Genomic DNA, 19,243 nt, shown 5'->3' on the forward strand with positions numbered 1-19,243 from the left:
TTTAAGGTGAAACATGTATATGGGTTGGAATGGCCTAGTCAAAGCCCAGACCTCAAACCAATAGAAAATCTGTGGTCAGAGTTTAAGATTGCTGTTCACAAGCGCAAACCATCCAATTTGAAGGAGCTGGAGCAGTTTTGCAAGGAGGAATGGGCAAAAATCTCAGCGGTAACATGTGGCAAGCTCATAGAGACATATCCAAAGCGACTTGGAGCTGTGATTGCCGCAAAAGGTGGCTCTACAAAGTATTGACTTTAGGGGGTGAATAGTTATGCACATTGTCTTTTTCTGTTATTTTGTCCTATTTGTTGTTTGCTTCAAAATAAAAAATAAAAAAATCTTCAAAATTGTGGGCATGTTCTGTAAATGATGCAAATCCTCAAACAATCCATGTTAATTCTAGGGTAGGGATAGACCGATATGGTTTTTTCAGGGCCGATACCGATATTTTGGTCTCAAAGTATCGATATGGTCCAATATTTTGTACATTTAAAGTTTTGAAAAATAGACAATTTTGGACACAAATCTGGTACTGAACATGTGGAGTAGGTCTTTTAGCTGTTATGTGCTGTATTCCCCTTCCCTCCCTGCCTGCCAGGAATCCCGTGTGAACCTAGTTTAGTGTCATTAAAATCCTAGAATCCACTTTATTAGTGTTTTATATAATGTCCAGTGTGTGTTTTTGTAATAGAATAGTGGGAAATACCTTCATTACATCGCTGCTCCGGACTCTCCTCGCTAATCTCCCACTCTGCTGTTTTCTCCTCTCATAGCTGTCAGAGGAGGATCTCTGCCCCTGCCCTCTACAGTGTACACAGAACCACGGGGTATAAGATTAGAATAGTGTGAAATACCATTTGTTACATTGCCGCTCCGGGCTCAGCTAATCTCCCGCTCTGCTCTCCTTCTCTTTTCCCCCACTGACAGCTAGGGGTCATGGAAGGGCCGAGTGGCGATGTAATGAAGGTATTTCACACTATTAGATTACAAAAACACTCACTGGACATTATAGAAAACACTAATAAAGTGGATGTTAGGATTTTACATACACTAATATTACATACACTAATATCCGTAAAAGTGAATATTGGCCCTCCGATCATCAGCCTATCCCTATTCCAGAGTGTGAGGCAACGAAACGCGAAAAATGCCAAGGGGGGTGAATACCTTTGCAAGGCACTTGATATGGTATGTTACCCATTCCTATGTGTTATGCAATAATTTTATTTATTGGGTAAATAGAAAACCGAAAAGGTTATTTTCTAAGGAAATACAAATCTTGTATTAGTTGCCAACCTGTCTGTGGTAACACAAGAGGGTACATTACATGTTGCAGGATTTGATCTGCTGGTGAAATTTGGTATTGTAAGGTGAATGGCTGGCCTTCAACTTTTTATGTTAAATAGACTGGAATGTGGAAGTGGTACTACTTTGACTAGGGTTGTAGAAAGTGTTTTGTTTACATGGATTTTTACGGTCATTGTACCAGTGATGATGGCTTCACCAGACAGGAAGTGAGGGGAAATTTCCAATAGTAATACAGGCAGAAATAATTACAGTATAGTATGGTAAGACTAATCTTACAAGAATAAAGAAGGGTAAAGAATCCCTGTGAGCCTATTTATTGCTGTCTTTTTCTAACTATAACTTTTTTCCTGCCTGGTGAAATGGTTGTTACCATCCCATTATTGAGGGAAATCTTAACTACCAGTAAAAACTCCTTTGTGGGTTCCAATCCTTCCTCACTCTATCCAAAACAGAAACTGAGGGGGAATCTTCCAATGGAGACACTAGGTTCTAGTCACAGCCAGAAAATCTCTCCCTTTGGAGGGATTTCTTCTCACTTCCTAGGGGACATGAAGTGATGGTAAATCTCCCCAACAGGACACAAATGGCTAAAAAAGACTGATGGGGTTTGTAACCCCTCCCTTACTCTATCAAAAAAAAAATTGTCTTTAGTTCTACTTTGAGATCAGTAAGCCCCGGTTCACACTACTGCGTGTGCGGGGTTCGCATGTAATGTCGGAGCGCACTGCTCCGACATTACATGCGATCAGCTGTGCGGTGCGAGTTTAGCCATACAGTTTGTATGGCTAAATTCGCACCGCACCCGCAGCAAACACGCACAGGAGGCATTTTTGCTGCCGCATCAGGGTCGGATCGCACAGCGGTTCACACTTGTGCGATCCGATCCTGTGCGAACTGCACGATCGCACTGCGATATGCGATCAAACTGGGGGTGTCGTTAAGATTACATTGACACCCCCAGCGGATCGCATATGGCAGTGTGAACTGCCGGGGGTGCGTGTGCGATGCGGGAACAGGCTGCGAGTTCGCAGCCTTCCCGCATCGCATCAGTGTGAACCGAGCCTAAAGGTTCTAACTATTTGGACAAATTTTAATATAAGAATACTTCTGTCATTGTAGTGGAAAGATGTTTGTTCATTTTAATTTTTGTACAGTACCTGAACTTACCCCTACCAGCATGCTTACTGTTTTGACACGCAAATGTGTTTTGCCATTTTTCTTCTTTTATGGCAACATTTTCTGGTTCTTGTCCCCTAGCGCCAATAACCACTTACATTTCCTAGACTTCATTTAGTTGCATAGGGGTGACTCCATTAGTGGTTGTGTAAAGGAACATGATGAGAAATGAATTGGTAGATAATTCATATATCCACTGGCATAAAATGATGTCAGTTCCATTTGTTTGCATGGTCATATATTTTGTTTTAGAAATGCAGTTTTAGCACTTTTTATACATCTCACATTTTTCACTGATCTCTCAGAATATTTTACATGATGGAGGCACAAGAACTGACATCATGTTTTAAGGGCCTGCTGATGGAAAACAGCGACAGAATTGTAATTATCAGTCACACATGCAAGTTAGAGGAACACTTTGATTGCTATCCTGTCCTGTCAATACTCTATAAACAATGGAAATTTGCACTTTATTTCTGGTAAAAGATGGCATGTGTAAATACCGTAGTACTTTGGTAGTTTCCAGTCCATATACTGACGTAAGCTTTATAGCAATTCCTCTTGTTCTGGATCAAATGAAATCTAGAATTTTTTTCGGCTTGGCATATATGCTTTTAGCACATCTATGGCTTTTGGAACATTTGACATAACAGAAGCCTTGATCTTACACTAGTTACATGATTTTTTTTTTTGTTGGCACAGCGCAACTTTTTATAAAAGGACTTATCTGACTCAGCTGGTCATTAGAAATCTGGTATATACTCAACATTTCCATGTAGTTGGCGAGGACAGAGCTGTTTAGAACTCAGAAATCTTGAAAATCTACAGTTACAGTGCCTTGAAAAAGTATTCACACCCCTTGAAATTTTCCACATTTTGTCGTGTTACAACCAAAAACATGAATGTATTTTGATTGGGATTTTATGCGATTGACCAACACAAAGTGGCACATAATTGTGAAGTGGAAGGAAAAGGATAAATGGTTTTTAAATATTTTTTACAAATATGTGAAAAGTGTGGAGTGCATTTGTATTTAGCCCTCGGAGTCAATACTTTGTAGAACCCCCTTTTGCTGCAATTGCTGCTGCAAGTCTTTTTGGGTATGTCTCTACCAGGTTTGCACATCTAGAGTGACATTTTTGCCCATTCTTCTTTGAAAATAGCTCAAGCTCTGTCAGATTGCATGGAGAGGGTCTGTGAACAGCAATTTTCAAGTCTTCCCACAGATTCTCTATTGAATTTAGGTCTGTGTTTTGACTGGGCCATTCTAGCACATGAATATGCTTTATTTTAACTATTCCTCTGTAGCTCTGGCTGTATATTTAGGGTTGATGTCCTGCTGGAAGATGAACCCCCGCCCCAGTCTCCAATCTTTTTCAGACTAACAGGTTTTCTTCTAGGAGTGCCCTGTATTTGGCTGCATCTATCTTTCCATCAACTCTACACCAGCTTTCCTGTCCCTGCTGAAGAAAAGCATCCCCACAACATGATGCTGCCACCACCATGTTTCACGGTGGGGTTGGTGTGTTCAGGGTGATATGCAGTGTTTGTTTTCCACCACACACAGTGTTTTGCTTTTAGGCCAAAATGTTAAATTTTAGTCTCATCCGACCAGACCACCTTTTTCCACATATTTGCTGTGTCCCCCACATGGCTCCTCACAAACTGCAAATGTGACTTCTTATGGCTTTCTTTCAACAATGACTTTCTTCTTGCCACTCTTCCATAAAGGTCAGATTTGTGGAGTGCATGACTAATAGTTGTCCTGTGTACAGATTCTCCCACCTGAGCTGTGGATCTCTGCAGCTTTTCCAGAGTTACCTTGGGCTTCTTGGCTGCTTCTTGGATTATTGCTCTCCTTGCCCGGCCTGTCAGTTTAGGTGGACAGCCATGTGTTGGTAGGTTTGCAGTTGTGCCATACTCTTTCCATTTTCAGATGATTTTCAGGTTGAACTTGATAGACTATTGTCTTTATTTAACCTTAACTACTATGTAACTATGATGGATTAAACATTGCTCCGGGAGATGTTCAAAGCTTGGGATATTTTTTATAACCTAACCCTGCTTTTAAGCTTCTCTAACAAACCTCTGAGGGCTTTACAGAACAGCTGTACTTTGTTACACCCAGGTGGACTGTTTACTAATTAGGTGACTTCAGAAGGCAAACGGTTCCACTATATTTTAGTTAAGGGTATCGGAGTAAAAGGGGCTGAATACAAATGCATGCCACAATGTTCAGATATTTATTTGTAAAACATTTTGAAAACCATTTATCATTTTCCTTCCACTTCACAATTATGTGTCACTTTGTGTTGGGCCATCGCATAAAATCCCAATAAAATACATTTGTTTTTGGTCGTAACATGACAAAAACGTGGAAAATGTCAAGGGGTATAAATACTTTTTAAGGCACTGTACCAATCTGCAATAAGAGAGAGCTGCTAATATGCTAATTAGCAGATCTCCTAAACCAGACATGCAGATTTTTCTGCAGATTGCGCCAGAGACCCACACCTGACTGATCTAAAAGGGAAAATATGATCAGTCATGTTGATATTTTTTTTTCTTTTTTTGTAACTGAAACCAGCACCGGTGTTATATTGCTTGACCCAATACAAAAAGAAAGATATTCTGACACAAAAACATTAAATGACTTAAGTGTGAATTGTCTATGGAAACATTGGTCTGTGGCTGCACATCTGATTGCCTTTTTAGTATTTGTTGTCAGTATAGGTACTTACAAAAACCTATTTCTCATTACAGCTTGGGTTGGTTCTCTGGCCATGGGGATGATCTTCTTCTGCTCTCCAGTAGTGAGCATCTTTACCAACAGGCTGGGCTGCAGGAAGACCTCATCGGGAGGAGCTGCAGTGGCTTTCATTGGATTGTTATGCAGCTCATTTACCACGTATGTCTATTGTATTTTGAATCTCATATTTGTTTTTCTGCACTCTGATTGTCTAGGCCAAAGTGTATCTTAAGGGGAAAATGTGATGTATTTCTGCCAGAAGAAATGATAAGTAAAATAATACTATACCTGATATATAACAAGTTAATGGTACATATCCATATTCCCTTATATATTACTTTATTATAACTAAAAGATTATCCCTAATAAGGGATTTATCCCTTTTCTATATGATCTGTCAACGTAGTCTCTACTAACCTTTTTCGGCATATCTTTCCATTCCACATGTCCAGACATCAGGGCCCTGGAAGTAACTCACTCACACCCAGGAGCATAGTGAATAGGTTACTGCATTTTAATTTCAGTCTTTGGCTCTTATATACAGCATACAGAATAGGATATATTTCCAGTTTTACATGTTCTATTCTACATATAATAAAAATAGAATCATGCATAACAGGAAAAAGTCCTTTACCATAATCGTCAGCAAGAGACCCTTTAAAATATGCCTTTACGTAAAGGAAACAGATGTACAGTATACTGTATACAACAGGAAAGCAAACTCAAACAACTTTTCAGAATAGCAAAATATCCTGCAAAAAAAAAAAAGTTGCAAAGGAAGAGATTTTTAGTAAAATTTGAAAGTTAAAGTAAAACTCCAACATTCAAATAAGCATGACTATAGAACATTTAAATAAAGCATAATCCTAACAATGATATGTTTTACTGTGTCCTTGTAATGTACATAGTGGTATTTATAGAAAAATTTGCAAAATTAAAGGCAAACAAAAGAATATATGAAGTATAGGGCTCTACAGTGCTTTAGGCAGTAGAGGTCAGTTTAATATTCTAAATCCCCAACAGAAACAAAAGGGGCACAGCACTATGCTGCCAAAAAAAAAATAAAAATCTGTGAAATATCTATAAAATGCCAGTCCAATTATATATGCATACTGTATAGTGATGATAAATTCAAGCCTGTACTGGTGCTCTTGATTTTTATGTACAGTAACAATCGTGATCCAACATTTAAAAAAATAAAATATTTCATACATGTAAGTGCGATGGATTTTAGAGTGTACATAAACTAGGAAGTGCACTGTGTGCTCCACCAAGCGTATGTGATGGCCCTGGAAGTCCCACCCTACGCATTTCATCATTACTATGCAACATTCTCAAGCTCTTCTAAGCTTTTTTCCCTTCCAACATTACAATGCAACCCATACAAGAAAAAAAAGAGAAACTGTTGGTGTAAATTGTTCATTAAAGCAGTTTAAAACTTGACCGTAGTACCACATCTAAATAATGGGGCACACTAGCAGGCTTTGAACCACATAGGAAGTGCTTTCGTATTTTATCAATAATTACATTTTTCCTTTAGTGTTTTCCTTTTGTTTTTTTCTTTTCTTTAGCACACTTCAGGCTAGGAAAAGGGGCTATGCTGGAGCTGGTCTCATGCCCTTTGACGTAGCCTCAGCTTTTTCTGGCCCTGCTCCCAGGCCTTGCAATTTGGGGTGGATCAGTTCCTTGACTGACAGCTCCAATTTACTTTACTTGATTACCCAATCAACTTCTTACTTAGGGCACGAAACACTATAGTGATGATTCTTAGGAATTTTTTCTTTTTTTTGGGGGGGGGGATAGTGACATATTAATAATAAGATAAAATAACGTTGAATTTCCTTAAATAGAAATTAATTTGACGGAAAAATTTTCAGCGTTTCATATTGATTAACATTCCACATGATCTTGCACTAACCTAAGTTTGATGCTCACACAGTAAAATCGGACATTTTCCAGGGCAGCTGATTTTTGCTGGGATCTGGAAATAAATATGGAGAAGGAATTTTTTAAACTGAATTATTTAATTGCATCGTCCATTGACAGACGCAGCTCTCATACTTATCTATTGGGTTATGCTGCCCCCTGCAGGAGCAGTTCGAGGCAGGAAAAAAAAATTCTCCACGCCCATGGGGCTGTCCCCATAGGCATAAGCCCACACCCTCTGCTCCAGCAAGCCAGTTTTCTTTCTTCCTAGAGAAGGAGTAGGACCTAGGTTTCCTGCTGGGACTTCGGTCTCAGTTTTTTTATTCTTTCAGAAATATTTTGTTTTATTTATCTTTACTCACTTTGCTAGTTAGTGTTCAGGGGGATCCTCCTGGTGATCTACAAGCAATGCCGGCTGGGGCTTCACACAGGGTTATCTAGATCCTTAAGGTCTCCCCAGCCTGGCCTACAAGCATGAGCAGGTTATAGTCCTGCACTAGGCCTCACCAAGACGGAGCCCCTTTCTGGATGGGGCCTGCGAGTGAATGTATCGCTGGGATGCGATGACCTGGAACGCCCTGAGTCGCAGCATATTCCTTGGCTGGCAGCACCCCCACTCCGGGTGGGAGGTGGTTCTGCCCAGAGCGGAGCTCACCTGGACCATGGTATGGTGAGTAAATGTGGCCCATCTTGCCCCTCAGTGGTCTTGGTGGGATGTGGGCCCTCTCCTGGAGATAATGAGACCTGGACATCCTAAAAGATCCCCCTGGCCTGTCAGGTTACCCGGCCTTGTGCCTGGTCCCCCTCTCCTGCCCCCTGGGGGGTGCTGGGGCTCCTGACCGCATGGCAGGTCGTGGGCGCCGCCATCTTTAGTGTGGGCAATGTAAAATATTTTTCCCATTGACTTGTATGGGGCAGCCATTTTCCCTGTGCTTCCTATTGATTTGCATTGGCAGCTATTTTTGTGTAGCCCTATGGAGCTACACAAGCAGCATAACCTTTCACATTCCAGGCTGATGTCATATCCTGTGACTTCCACTTCCTGCTGCACAGTTCAATTCAGGAGGTTTCCTCTGAAAGTGGTAAAGTGCTGGGGTCTTTGTGGGCATATCCCTGCACACTCTGCTGTCGGTATATATTTAGGGGGACTCCGCATACCATGGCAATCGGCGGTGGGAACCACGATCAGCGTTTTTAAAGTGACAGTACTCCTTTTTTTTTCTATTGCATTGGATATGGAGTCCCAGGCAGTGAATTCACCCTCAGACCCCCTTAGTGCAACGCCCGGACCTTCAGGGTCGCAGTCACTGTCTGAGATTTCAGCAGCTCTGGAAAGCCTAGCGACCAAGGTCGATTTTGTAATGAAAAAGGTTACTAGCCGAAAATAGCCGCTGCCTTCTCCATCATTGGTGGGTTCCTCTGATTCAGAGGCTGATATGGTCTCCACGGATGCCCCCCCTGCCTGAGGGGTCACTGTCCTCACAATCGGATGGTGAAGAGGACCTGTCTTCTTCAGCTGCAGCGCGGGAACACGCTTTGGTGGAAGCCCTGATTGTTTCAGTAAGGGAAACTTTAAAAATGGCAGATGTTTTGGGGGCACCACTCCCGGTGTAGATTATTTTTTTTTTTTTTTTTACTTTCTGTGACATTGTGATGTTTATGTACTGTGCTTTATTGTTTGTGCAAACCAAAATAAAAATATAATTTAAAAAAAAAAATGGCAGATGAGCCCACCCTGGCAGGGACACGGGTGTTTTTTGGTCTCCCGCAAGACCCAAAAATCGAGCAAGGTTTTTCCTTGTCCCGAGAATTTTCATGATATTGTTAATGACCAATGGCGGCGCATCAAGCACGTGCTAGTAGTGCCTAAGCGTTTTAAACGCCGTTAGCCCTTTGCTGAGGTGGTTTTCAACCGTTGGTCGGTACCACCTAAGGTGGATCATCCTGTTTCCAGGTTGAACAAATCTACTATAGTGCCTGTAGAAGATTCCCCGTTTTTTACACATCCGGTGGACAGGCGGGGGGAATCCCCTTCCCTCCATCTTCATGTGTTGGCGGGTTCTATTCTAAAACCGTTTTTCTCTTACGTCCTCCGACAGTCGCCGCCGCCTCTAAGTCATCACTGTTGGGTATTGACTTCCGCTCCGCAGGAGTAGCTAGGCATAAAGACTTAGTCAAAAGAACAAAGGCATTTGCATGTACACACCCATGGGGGCTGTCCCATCTGGTGAATACCCCCCTGCAGTGACCACTCCCAACTCAGTTTCATTCTGCCTAGCGTCAGGAGTAGTTGAGTAGGCTGAGACTGTAGCCCCAGCACAGGGAATCCTAACTAATCTTTTATTTGATTTTCTTGAAAATGTCAGTTTTTTCTTACTTTACTAGCTGTTTATTTTGTCAGCTTTAGTTTTAGTCGACTCTTCGGAAGAAGATGGATCATGCGGTGCTGGGATTCGGACTGACCGCCCTGGTTCTCCAGGGCAGAGGGTCAGATGGACCCCCAGCCCGCCATCGAGCGTTCAGCCGTGGTTTGCCCTGGCACTATGAACGACCCATCCCTGCTCGCAGCAGGGATGCAGCCGTGAGGTGGCTACCTCACAGGACACATCTGCGATGCTGCAGTGTCATGTCCCTGGCTAACGGCACTCCCTGTCAGATGAGGACAGCGGCTTTCCATTCATAGAGGCACCCCACGCCATCTGGTGCAGGTAAGTACTTCTGTGTGGGGCCTCTGTCTGGGGTGGCAGTCCTGTGTTGCTGTGTGTCCCCCATGTTTATGCCTGTGTGACTCCCTGATGCAGTCCCTGCGGGGATCGCTTGTGCATGCGCTGCAGTGCTGTATGTTTTTGGGGGTCCCCTTCCCTGTGTCACTTTGGTGCTTGTTGGGGGTGCAGACGGTGTGTGTGGCAGCCGCAGCGGGGTAAATCCGTGCGGTCCGCCATTTTAGGTATGGGCAGGCATGTTTGGCTTCTCTATGGGCAATACTACATGCTGTTTTGGTGCCATCCGCCGCCATTTTGCAGTAGCAGAACGATCGTTCCGACCGCATATCCGGCGGCCATTTTGGCGGAGTCTTCCATGCAATCCTATGGGGCAGCCATTTTCCCTGAGTCATGCAGCCTATAAGTTCAGCTTACTCTAGCAGCACTTCCTTTTCCTCTGAAGCAGGACATCGGTGGCAACACTCTGCGGGGCTCTGCAGGTTATCTCTCTCAATACCTTTCTGTATTGTCACTTCTGGCTCAGTTTTTGAGCAATGGATTCTCAGGACAGCAAATTCCTCCCAGCTTTGGTGGGGGTCCCCAGTTCGCCTGTGGCCCCTCTGAGACCTGATTTGGCCACTGTAGTGGCGACCTTGGTGTCAAATATGGAAATGCTGATGGCTGAACGTGCTGCTAAAAAGAGGCCCAGATTGTCTCTCTCCTCTGATTCAGATGGTGATATGGCTGCTGCTGCTGCGAGCGTGCCCTTTTCAGGGTCTCGCTCATCCTTGGACCCGCTGGGGTCTGAGGGGGAGGCAGAGGTGAAAGGGGTTGATACCTCCTCCCCGGGGTCGCCTGAAGAGCGGGCAACCATGGATGAATTAATTGTTTCTGTTAAGGAAACACTACATTTGGAGGATGAGCCCTGTCCTCCAGGCGTTGTGTCCTCATTTGGGACGCACAGGACCTGCAAGTCGGCGCAGGTTTTTCCCTGCCCGGCTGAGTTTCATTACACTGTTAATGAAATGTGGCGCACGTTAAAACGTCCATTCCTCATGGCTAGTCGGTTCAAATTGCTTTATCCCTTTGCACCGGCTACGGAATCACGATGGTGTGTGCCTCCACAGGTAGATCACACTGTGGCCGTGTTAAACAAGGCTACCTTGGTTCCTTCTGAGGATACCCCGGTTTTCCGGGAGCCCTTGGACCAGCGGTTGGAGTCTCTAGCACCCCATTCCTATATGGTGGCGGGCTCGTTGCTCAGACCCATTTTTGCATCCGTTTTGGTGGCTCAGGCGGTGGCTGATTGGACGAAGGTGCTTAGGAGCAACCTCGTGTCTGATGATGTTCCGCCTGCCCGGCTGGAAATGGTGGATCAAATCCACCAAGGAATCATGTATCTGTGTGATGCGGCCTTGAATGAGGCCCCTTTAGTGGCACGCCTCTCTAGTGTCTCGGTACTTAACCGGCGACTGATATGGCTGAAGAGCTGTTCGGCTGACCAGTCCTCGCGGAAAACAGTTGCTGATTTTCCCTATGCTGGCTCTCGCCTTTTTGGCGAGGCGTTGGATAACCTGGTGAGCAGAAGTCAAGCAATGCCGGCTTGGCGGGTCAGTCCGCCTCTGCCTGAAGGGGCGCCCTTACCCATTTCAGGGGTGGGGGGACGTTTGCGCAGTTTCCTCCAACCTTGGCTGCTCCGGATTTCGGACAGGTGGGTTCTGGAAATCATTCGATCGGGGTACAAGATCAAATTCCTTTCCCGGCCGGCGGACAGATTCTTTCCCTCAAATCTTCATTTGCCTCCGGGGCGTCTGCAGGACCTGCACCAAGCGGTACAGGACCTTCTTGCTCGGGGGGGGTGATTGTCCCGGTGCCTCATCGGGACAGGTTTCGGGGGTTTTATTCAAATCTGTTCACTGTGCCCAGAAAGGAGGGCAAAGTGCGTCCTATTCTGGACCTGAAAGCGATGAACCGCTTCGTGCGTGTTCGGAAGTTCCGTATGGAGTCTCTCCGTTCGGTGATGGCCTCTTTGAGTCCAGGGGAATTCCTGGCTTTGATAGATCTAAAAGATGCGTACCTGCACATCCCCATTTTCGAGGGTCATCAGCGGTACCTTCGGTTTGCTACCGCAGAGGACCACTACCAGTTTGTGGCGTTACCTTTCGGTCTCGCTTCGGCACCAAGGGTTTTTACCAAAGTGTTGGCGCCGGTTCTGGGCCTTCTGAGGTCACAGGGCATTGCGGTCTTGGGTTACCTGGACGATCTACTTCTGAGATCACGTGCCAGCCAGGACCTAGTGCGCGATCTGTCCACCACGGTACAGACGCTCCAGGAGTTCGGATGGACCATCAACGTTCAGAAATCGACGTTGTATCCATCGGTTCGTCTTCCTTATCTGGGAATGATTCTGGACTCTGCTCAGGCAAAGGTGTTCTTGCCGGAGGACAAGCTCCGGACCTTGCAGGACGAGCTCAGGTCCCTCAGGGACAACTCGTCCTCGTCACTCAGGACCTGTATGCGGGGCCTGGGGTTGATGGTATCGGCCTTCGAGGCGATACCCTTTGCTCAATTTCACACGCGGGCTCTCCAGGCGGAGATCCTGGCCAGGTGGGACAGACTGCCTCAGTCCCTGGATCTGAGTGTCGTCAGACCAGATTGGCTCTTCTGTGGTGGCTCCAGTCCCCGTCGGTGGCAGAAGGCAAGTCCTTCTGTCCGTTGGTGTGGACGGTGATTACCACGGATGCCAGCCTGTCGGGCTTGGGCGGAGTCCTGGGCAACCTGTCTGCCCAGGGCACTTGGTCGGAGGAGGAGTCCTCCCTCCTGATAAATGTGCTGGAATTGCGAGCGATAAAACTCTGTCTCTTCCAGTGGTTGGACCGTCTTTGGGGCCGTCCTGTCCGGGTACAGACGGACAATGCTACCGCGGTGGCTTACATCAACCACCAAGGGGGCACCAGGATTGCTCGGGCAGCCCGGGAGGTGACCGACATTCTGTCTAGGGCCGAGACTCATGTCCCGGCGATCTCAGCAGTTCACATTCCGGGTGTGGAGAATTGGCAGGCCGACTATCTGAGCCGCCAGACCCTGAACCAGGGGGAATGGTCCCTACACCCGGAGGTCTTCCAAATGCTGTGTGCGAAGTGGGGATCCCCGGACGTGGATCTGTTCGCATCTCGGCTAAACCGAAAGGTGGAAAGGTTTGTGGCAAGAACGCGCGATCCGCTGGCGGACGCCTCGGATGCGTTAATGGCCCCTTGGCATCAGTATCGTCTGATGTATGCCTTTCCTCCGATTCAGTTGCTATCCAGGTTCCTCCGCAGGTTAGTCTCGGAACCGCACCTGGTGATTCTGGTGGCTCCGGACTGGCCACGCCGGTCCTGGTACGCCGACGTTGTTCACCTGGCAGTGGCGCCTCCGTGGCGACTGCCTCTGCGGGAAGATCTCCTGTCTCAGGGTCCGATCTTCCATCCTGCTTTACAGTCGTTGGCTTTAACGGCCTGGCTGTTGAGACCCAGGTCCTGAGGGACAGGGGTCTCTCCTCTCAGGTCATCCCTACCCTTGTTAAGGCTAGAAAAACCTCCTCTGGTAAAATCTATTACCGTACCTGGAAGGCTTATTTCGCCTGGTGCGAGTCCAGGGGGTTCTCCCCTCGCTCGTACTCGGTGTCGAGAGTGTTGGCCTTCCTCCAGTCTGGTGTGGACCAGCGCCTGGTGCTGGCCATGATCAAGGGCCAGGTGTCTGCACTGGCTATTCTTTTCCAATGCCCTGTGGCGTCCCATTCTCTGGTTCGCACCTTCAGTTAAGGTGTGCGACATTTGGCTCCTCCCAGGAAGAAGCCCTTACCTCTATGGGACTTGAACTTGGTTCTGTCCGTGTTACAGCGTGCTCCCTTTGAAAACATTCGGGATATATCGTTGCCTCTGCTGTCTAAGAAGGTTGCCTTTTTGGTGGTGATCACTTCGGCTCGCAGGGTGTCAGAACTGGCAGCGTTTTCTTGCCGTTCTCCATACTTGGTGATTCACCGGGATAAGGTGATCTTGCGTCCGCATCCCTCCTTTCTTCCTAAGGTGGTCTCTGAGTTCCACATTAATGAGGACATTGTCCTGCCTTCGCTTTGTACGAAGCCTAAGCATCCTAAGGAGGTTGCTCTGCATTCCTTGGATGTTGTCAGGGCGATCAGGGTTTACCTGTCGTCTATGGAATCCTTTCGGAAGACGGATTCACTCTTTGTCCTTCCTGAGGGACCTCGGAAGGGCATGGCTGCATCTGCAGCGACTATTGCCAAATGGATCAGACAGACCATTGAACAGGCTTACGCCTTGAAGGAACGGGTTCCACCCTTCCCTGTTAAGGCGCACTCTACCAGATCTGCGAGTGCGTCCTGGGCCTATTGGCATCGGGCCTCGGTGGCCCAGGTGTGCAAGGCTGCGACTTGGTCGTCGGTGCACACTTCTTCCAAGTTCTACAAAGTAGATGTTCTGGCATCAGCTGATGCTTCCTTTGTTTTTTACGGGTCCCTGGCTGTTGGTATTTGCTTTCCTGGGCTGTTGCTCCTGTTGAGCATTGTTTTTCTGTTGCCCAGAAGGTTCTCTTACGGTGCATGTAAGATTCCTTTCTCTGCTGTGGGTACTGCATTGCCTTTTCTACGGTTGCGTCTCCCACCCCTCATGTCTATACTGCTTTGGGACATCCCAACAGTGATGACTTAGAGTCGGCGGCGACTGTCGGAGGACGTAAGAGAAAACTGAATTTTTGTAAAATTTTACCAGTAAAATTCCTTTCTCTGAGTCCTCCGACAGTAGCCGCCCCTCTTTTGGGGTTGTGTTCTTATTACCTACTGCTATGCTACCAAACTGAGTTGGGAGTGGTCACTGCAGGGGGGTATTGACCAGATGGGACAGCCCCCATGGGTGTGTATATGCAAATGCCTTTATTCTTTTGACTAAGTCTTTATGCCTAGCTACTCCTGCGGAGCGGAAGTCAATACCCAACAGTGATGACTTAGAGGCGGCGGCAACTGTCAGAGGACTCGGAGAAAGGGATTTTACAGGTAAGATTTTACAAAAATTCAGTTTTTGTGTCTGTTATAGTATCACAGACAGTTACGGAATGGATTAAGGTTCTAAAGGGAACTTGGATCCTGACATAGTTCCCCCGGAGCTGATGGAACTTATGGACCAGATGGCCCAGGCCCTGGTGTTCCTGTGTAATGCGTCCTTGGATGCGGCTCCCCTGGGGGCTAGAGTGTTTGCTGTGGGGATTGCCTGGTCGGCTGAACAGGCTTCCAAGAAAGCCCTGACAGATCTTCCTTTTCTGGGAGAGCGATTATTTGGCGACTTGCTGGATGAGTTGATCAAGGGTCTGACTGGTGGGAAGAGTACTCTTCATCCTCAATCCTCCCAAAGGTAAAGCACCCCATAATAAGTGGGGGGCCTTCCTTTACCGCTCATAGATGGTTTTTTAGTGACTCCGGGGCGCAAGAAAAGGGTAAGCCGTTCAGAGCTTCTGGAGGGACTAAGACGCAATGGGGGCAAGCCCAAAACCAGTCAGCCCAGTTCTGCGGACAAGTCCTCTTTAGCATAAAGGGGCGCCCTCACCCGCTTTTGAGGTGGGGGGATGTCTGCGCTTCTTTCAGGAACCCTGGACTTCCTTCATTCAAGACAAATGGGCTCACAAACTGATTTGTTCCAGGTACAAGATCGAATTTCAGTCCCCGTCGGTGGACAGGTTCTTTCAGTCAAATCTTCACCTGTCTCTGGATTGTTTGAAAGATCTCTGGGAGGCTGTGCAGGATCTCCTGGCTCAAGGGCTAATTGTGCCGGTTCCTCCGCAGGATTGCTTTCAAGGTTTCTTTTCAAACCTGTTCACGGTGCCCAGAAAGGAGGGCAAGGTGCGTCCAATCCTGGATCTCAAGGCTCTGAACCACTTTGTGCGGGTGCAGAAGTTACGAATGGAGTCCATTCGGTCGGTGGTGGCATCCTTGAATCAGGGGGATTTTCTGGCCTCCATTGATATCAAAGATGCGTATTTGCGCGTCCCCATCTTCGAGGGACACCAGCCATTCCTCCACTTTGTGGTGGCAGAGGGGCACTTTCAATTTGTGGCATTACCCTTTGTTCTCGCCTGCGTTACCAGAGTTTTTACCAAGGTCCTGGCCCCGGTGCTGGAGGTGGCCTTCGTCAGAGAGGAATTGCGATTTTGGGATTTCTGGGCAATCTCCTGTTACGAGCGGTTTCTGATTCAAATCTGTTGGGCAACATCGCAATTACAGTTCAGACCCTTCAGGAATTTGGGTGGACAATCCATTTAAAAAAATCTGCTCTGACGCCATCCGTACAGGTCACTTATCTGGGGCTGACTCTCAATTCTGCCCTGGCGAAGGTTTTTCTTCCCTTGGACGAGCTTCAGAAGTTGCAAGGGGCGATCAGGTTGCTGATGGAAACCAATCGGTCTTCCCTCCGAACTTACATGAAGGCCCTGGGTCTGATGGTATCGACCTTCGAGGCGGTCCCGTTTGCTCAGTCTCACTCGAGGTCTCTGCAAAAAGAGATTCTTGCAAAATGGAACAGGGACCTCGATCGTTGGACCAGAAGATTTGTTTGAGCCATCTCACGAGGTCGACTCTTATCTTGGTGGATCCAGTCGCCAGCTTTGTGTCAGGGCAGGTCCTTCCTGCCGCTGTTCTGGACGGGGTTCACCACGGACACCAGCCTGTAAGGATGGGGTGGAGTACTGGGGAAGCTCTGTGCCCAGGGGACTTGGTCGACAGAAGAGTCCTCCTTGCCAATCCATATTCTGGAGCTCAGAGCGATTTAAGTTTTGCCTGCTTTACAGGACGAGTCCGTTATGCGGTTCTCTGGTTTGGATACAATTGGACAATGCCACAGCTGTGACTTACATCAATCATCAAGGAGGCACCAAGAGTGTCCTAGCGGCCAAGGAGGTCGCCGAGATTCTTTTGGGCGGAAGACAATGTTCCTGCTCTTTCCACAGTCCACATTCCAGGTGTGGAGAATTGGCAAGCGGATTTCCTGAGTCGTCAAGTGCTGGATCAAGGGGAATGGTCCCTTCATACGCATGTGTTTCATCTTTTGTGTCTGGTGGGGGACTCTGGAGGTGGATCTGTTTGTGTCTCGCCTCAACAGAAAAGTCCAGCACTTTGTGGCTAGGTCTTGGGATCCTCTGGCCGATGCCACAGACGCTTTGGTGGCTCCTTGGAGCCAGTATAGGCTGGTTTTTGCCTTCCCTTCACTCGTGGTCCTTCCAAGGTTTCTTCGCAGGGTGGTAGTGGAAGGCATTTCGGTCATTCTGGTGGCACCAGACTGGCCTCAGTGGCCTTGGTACGCAGACCTGGTAAAAATGGTCGTAGATCCTCCATGGAGACTTCCTCTGCAGGAGGATCTGCTGTCTCAGGGACCGAACTTCCATCCTGCTTTACGGTCGCAGGTGTTGAGGGATAGAGGCCTTTCTGACTCTGCGATTCCTACACTTTTGAAGGCCAGGAAATTGACGTCCAGGAAGATCTATCATCATATGTGGAAATCCTACATTTCATGGTGTGAATCGCTGCAGCTGCACCCTCTCGTTTTTTCTATAGCAGTGTTTCTCAACTCCGGTCCTCAGGGCACACTAACAGGCCAGGTTTGCAAGAAAACTGAAATACATCACAAGTGATATAATTTGCTGCTCAGTGAATGCAGTATTCTAGTCTGCATCTCCCCAAGGTAATACTTAAAATCTGGCATGTTAGTGTGCCCTGAGGACCGGAGTTGGGAAACAATGTTCTATAGCTAGGGTTTTGGCCCTTTTACAAAAAAGGGGCTGTGCAGCGATTGCCTTTGGCCACTATCAAGGGATAAGTGTCGGTCTTGGCTATTTACTTCCAACGTCCGTTGGCTACTAATAGCTTGATTCACACTTTTATTCAGAGGGTGCGTCATCTGGCTCCTCCCAGGAGATCCCTGCTGCCCGCGTGGGATCTCAATCTAGTTTTGTCTGTTCTTCAAAAGTGTTAGCAGAAGTAATAGCCACCAGAAAGGCAACCTTCTGGGACAAGGAAAGCAGTGTCTGAGTTGGCGGCGCTGTCCTGTCGTTCGCCTTATTTGGTGGTCCACAGCGATAAAGTGGTACTCCGACCTAATCTGTCTTTCCTTCCTAAGGTGGGGTCAGATTTTCATATCAATGAAGACATTGTGTTGCCTTCCTTATGGCCTAAGCATCCCAAGGAAATTGGATGTGGTTCGGGCGATGACGGTAACTGAGTCTTTTAGGTAATCTGACTATTTGTGCTTACTGACAGACCTCGAAAAAGTTTGGCTGCGACCATATCCATATGGATCAGGCAGGCGGTTGTTCAGGCTTATTCACTCAAGGGTCAGGTTCCTCCTTTCCCTGTGAAGGCCCATTCTACTAGAGCGCTGAGTGCCTCTTGGGCTTTTTGCCATCAGGCCTCAGTAGTGCAACTTTGTAAAGCATCGACTTGGTCGTCTGTGCACACTTTTACAAAATTCTACAAGATTGACTTGTTGGTATCTGCGGATGCTTCCTTTGGCCGCAATGTTTTGCAGGCTGCTGTTTCTTAGGAGAATCGTTTATTTCTCTTTAGGATTTTTTTTTCTCTCCTGGGTGAGCTCCTGTTGTTGTTGGTTGGGCTTCATGTTACCCAGTTGGCTAAGTTTAGCCTTTGGAGTTTACGTTACAATCTGGTTGCGTTCTTCCCACCCCACATGCCTACACTGCTTTGGGACATCCCAATGGATAATAAGTATAAGAGCTGCGTCTGTCAATGGACGATAGAGAAAAATTGATTTTTGTAACAACTTGGTAAAATTCTCTGAAGTCCATTGACAGACGCAGCACCCACCCCTCTGATATGGGATGTGTTATGTATTTTCTTCACTGCTTACAATGAAACTGGTTTGCTGGAGCAGAGGGTGTGGGGTTATGCCTATGGGGACAGCCCTGTGGGCGTGGAGAATTGTTTTTGTTTTGTTTTGTTCCTGCCTAGAACTACTCCTGCAGGGGGCAGCATAACAATTGGATAAGAAGTATGAGAGCTGCGTCTGTCAATGGACCTCAGAAAAAGAAATCAAAATAACTGGATTTTTGTAAGAACTTACCATAAAATCCTTTTCTCTTTCACTGTGGGAGACCTCATCCAGCCTTCCTCAATGCACCTCTGCAGCAATAAATCACTTGTAATAGTAATTTATAGCTCACAATTATCAAAAGTGTGCTCTGTTGCTGCAAAGGTTGGCAGGGCAGGCCTAAATAAGAGTGACAATAGAATGACAGGAAATGCTGATGACATCGCAAACATCACAACAGTACTATTCCTTTAAACAGTGTTGAAACAGTGTGTTGTACTGTGCTGCTACGATGT

At 46.8% G+C, this 19,243-nt stretch overlaps 1 protein-coding gene across 1 annotated transcript in view; it reads left to right on the plus strand.

The window, feature by feature from the left end:
- Positions 1-19,243, plus strand: part of SLC16A2 (solute carrier family 16 member 2) — a 448,767-nt gene that overhangs the window by 344,482 nt on the left and 85,042 nt on the right. Inside the window, exon 2 of the mRNA XM_082264459.1 lies at positions 5,248-5,392. Coding sequence (XP_082120585.1) covers positions 5,248-5,392 — 145 coding nt within the window. The remainder of the gene's footprint in view (positions 1-5,247; positions 5,393-19,243) is intronic.

The sequence above is a fragment of the Pelophylax lessonae genome (assembly GCF_965119305.1).
Source record: "Pelophylax lessonae genome assembly, chromosome: 7".
In the NCBI taxonomy this organism is placed as follows: Eukaryota; Metazoa; Chordata; class Amphibia; order Anura; family Ranidae; genus Pelophylax; species Pelophylax lessonae.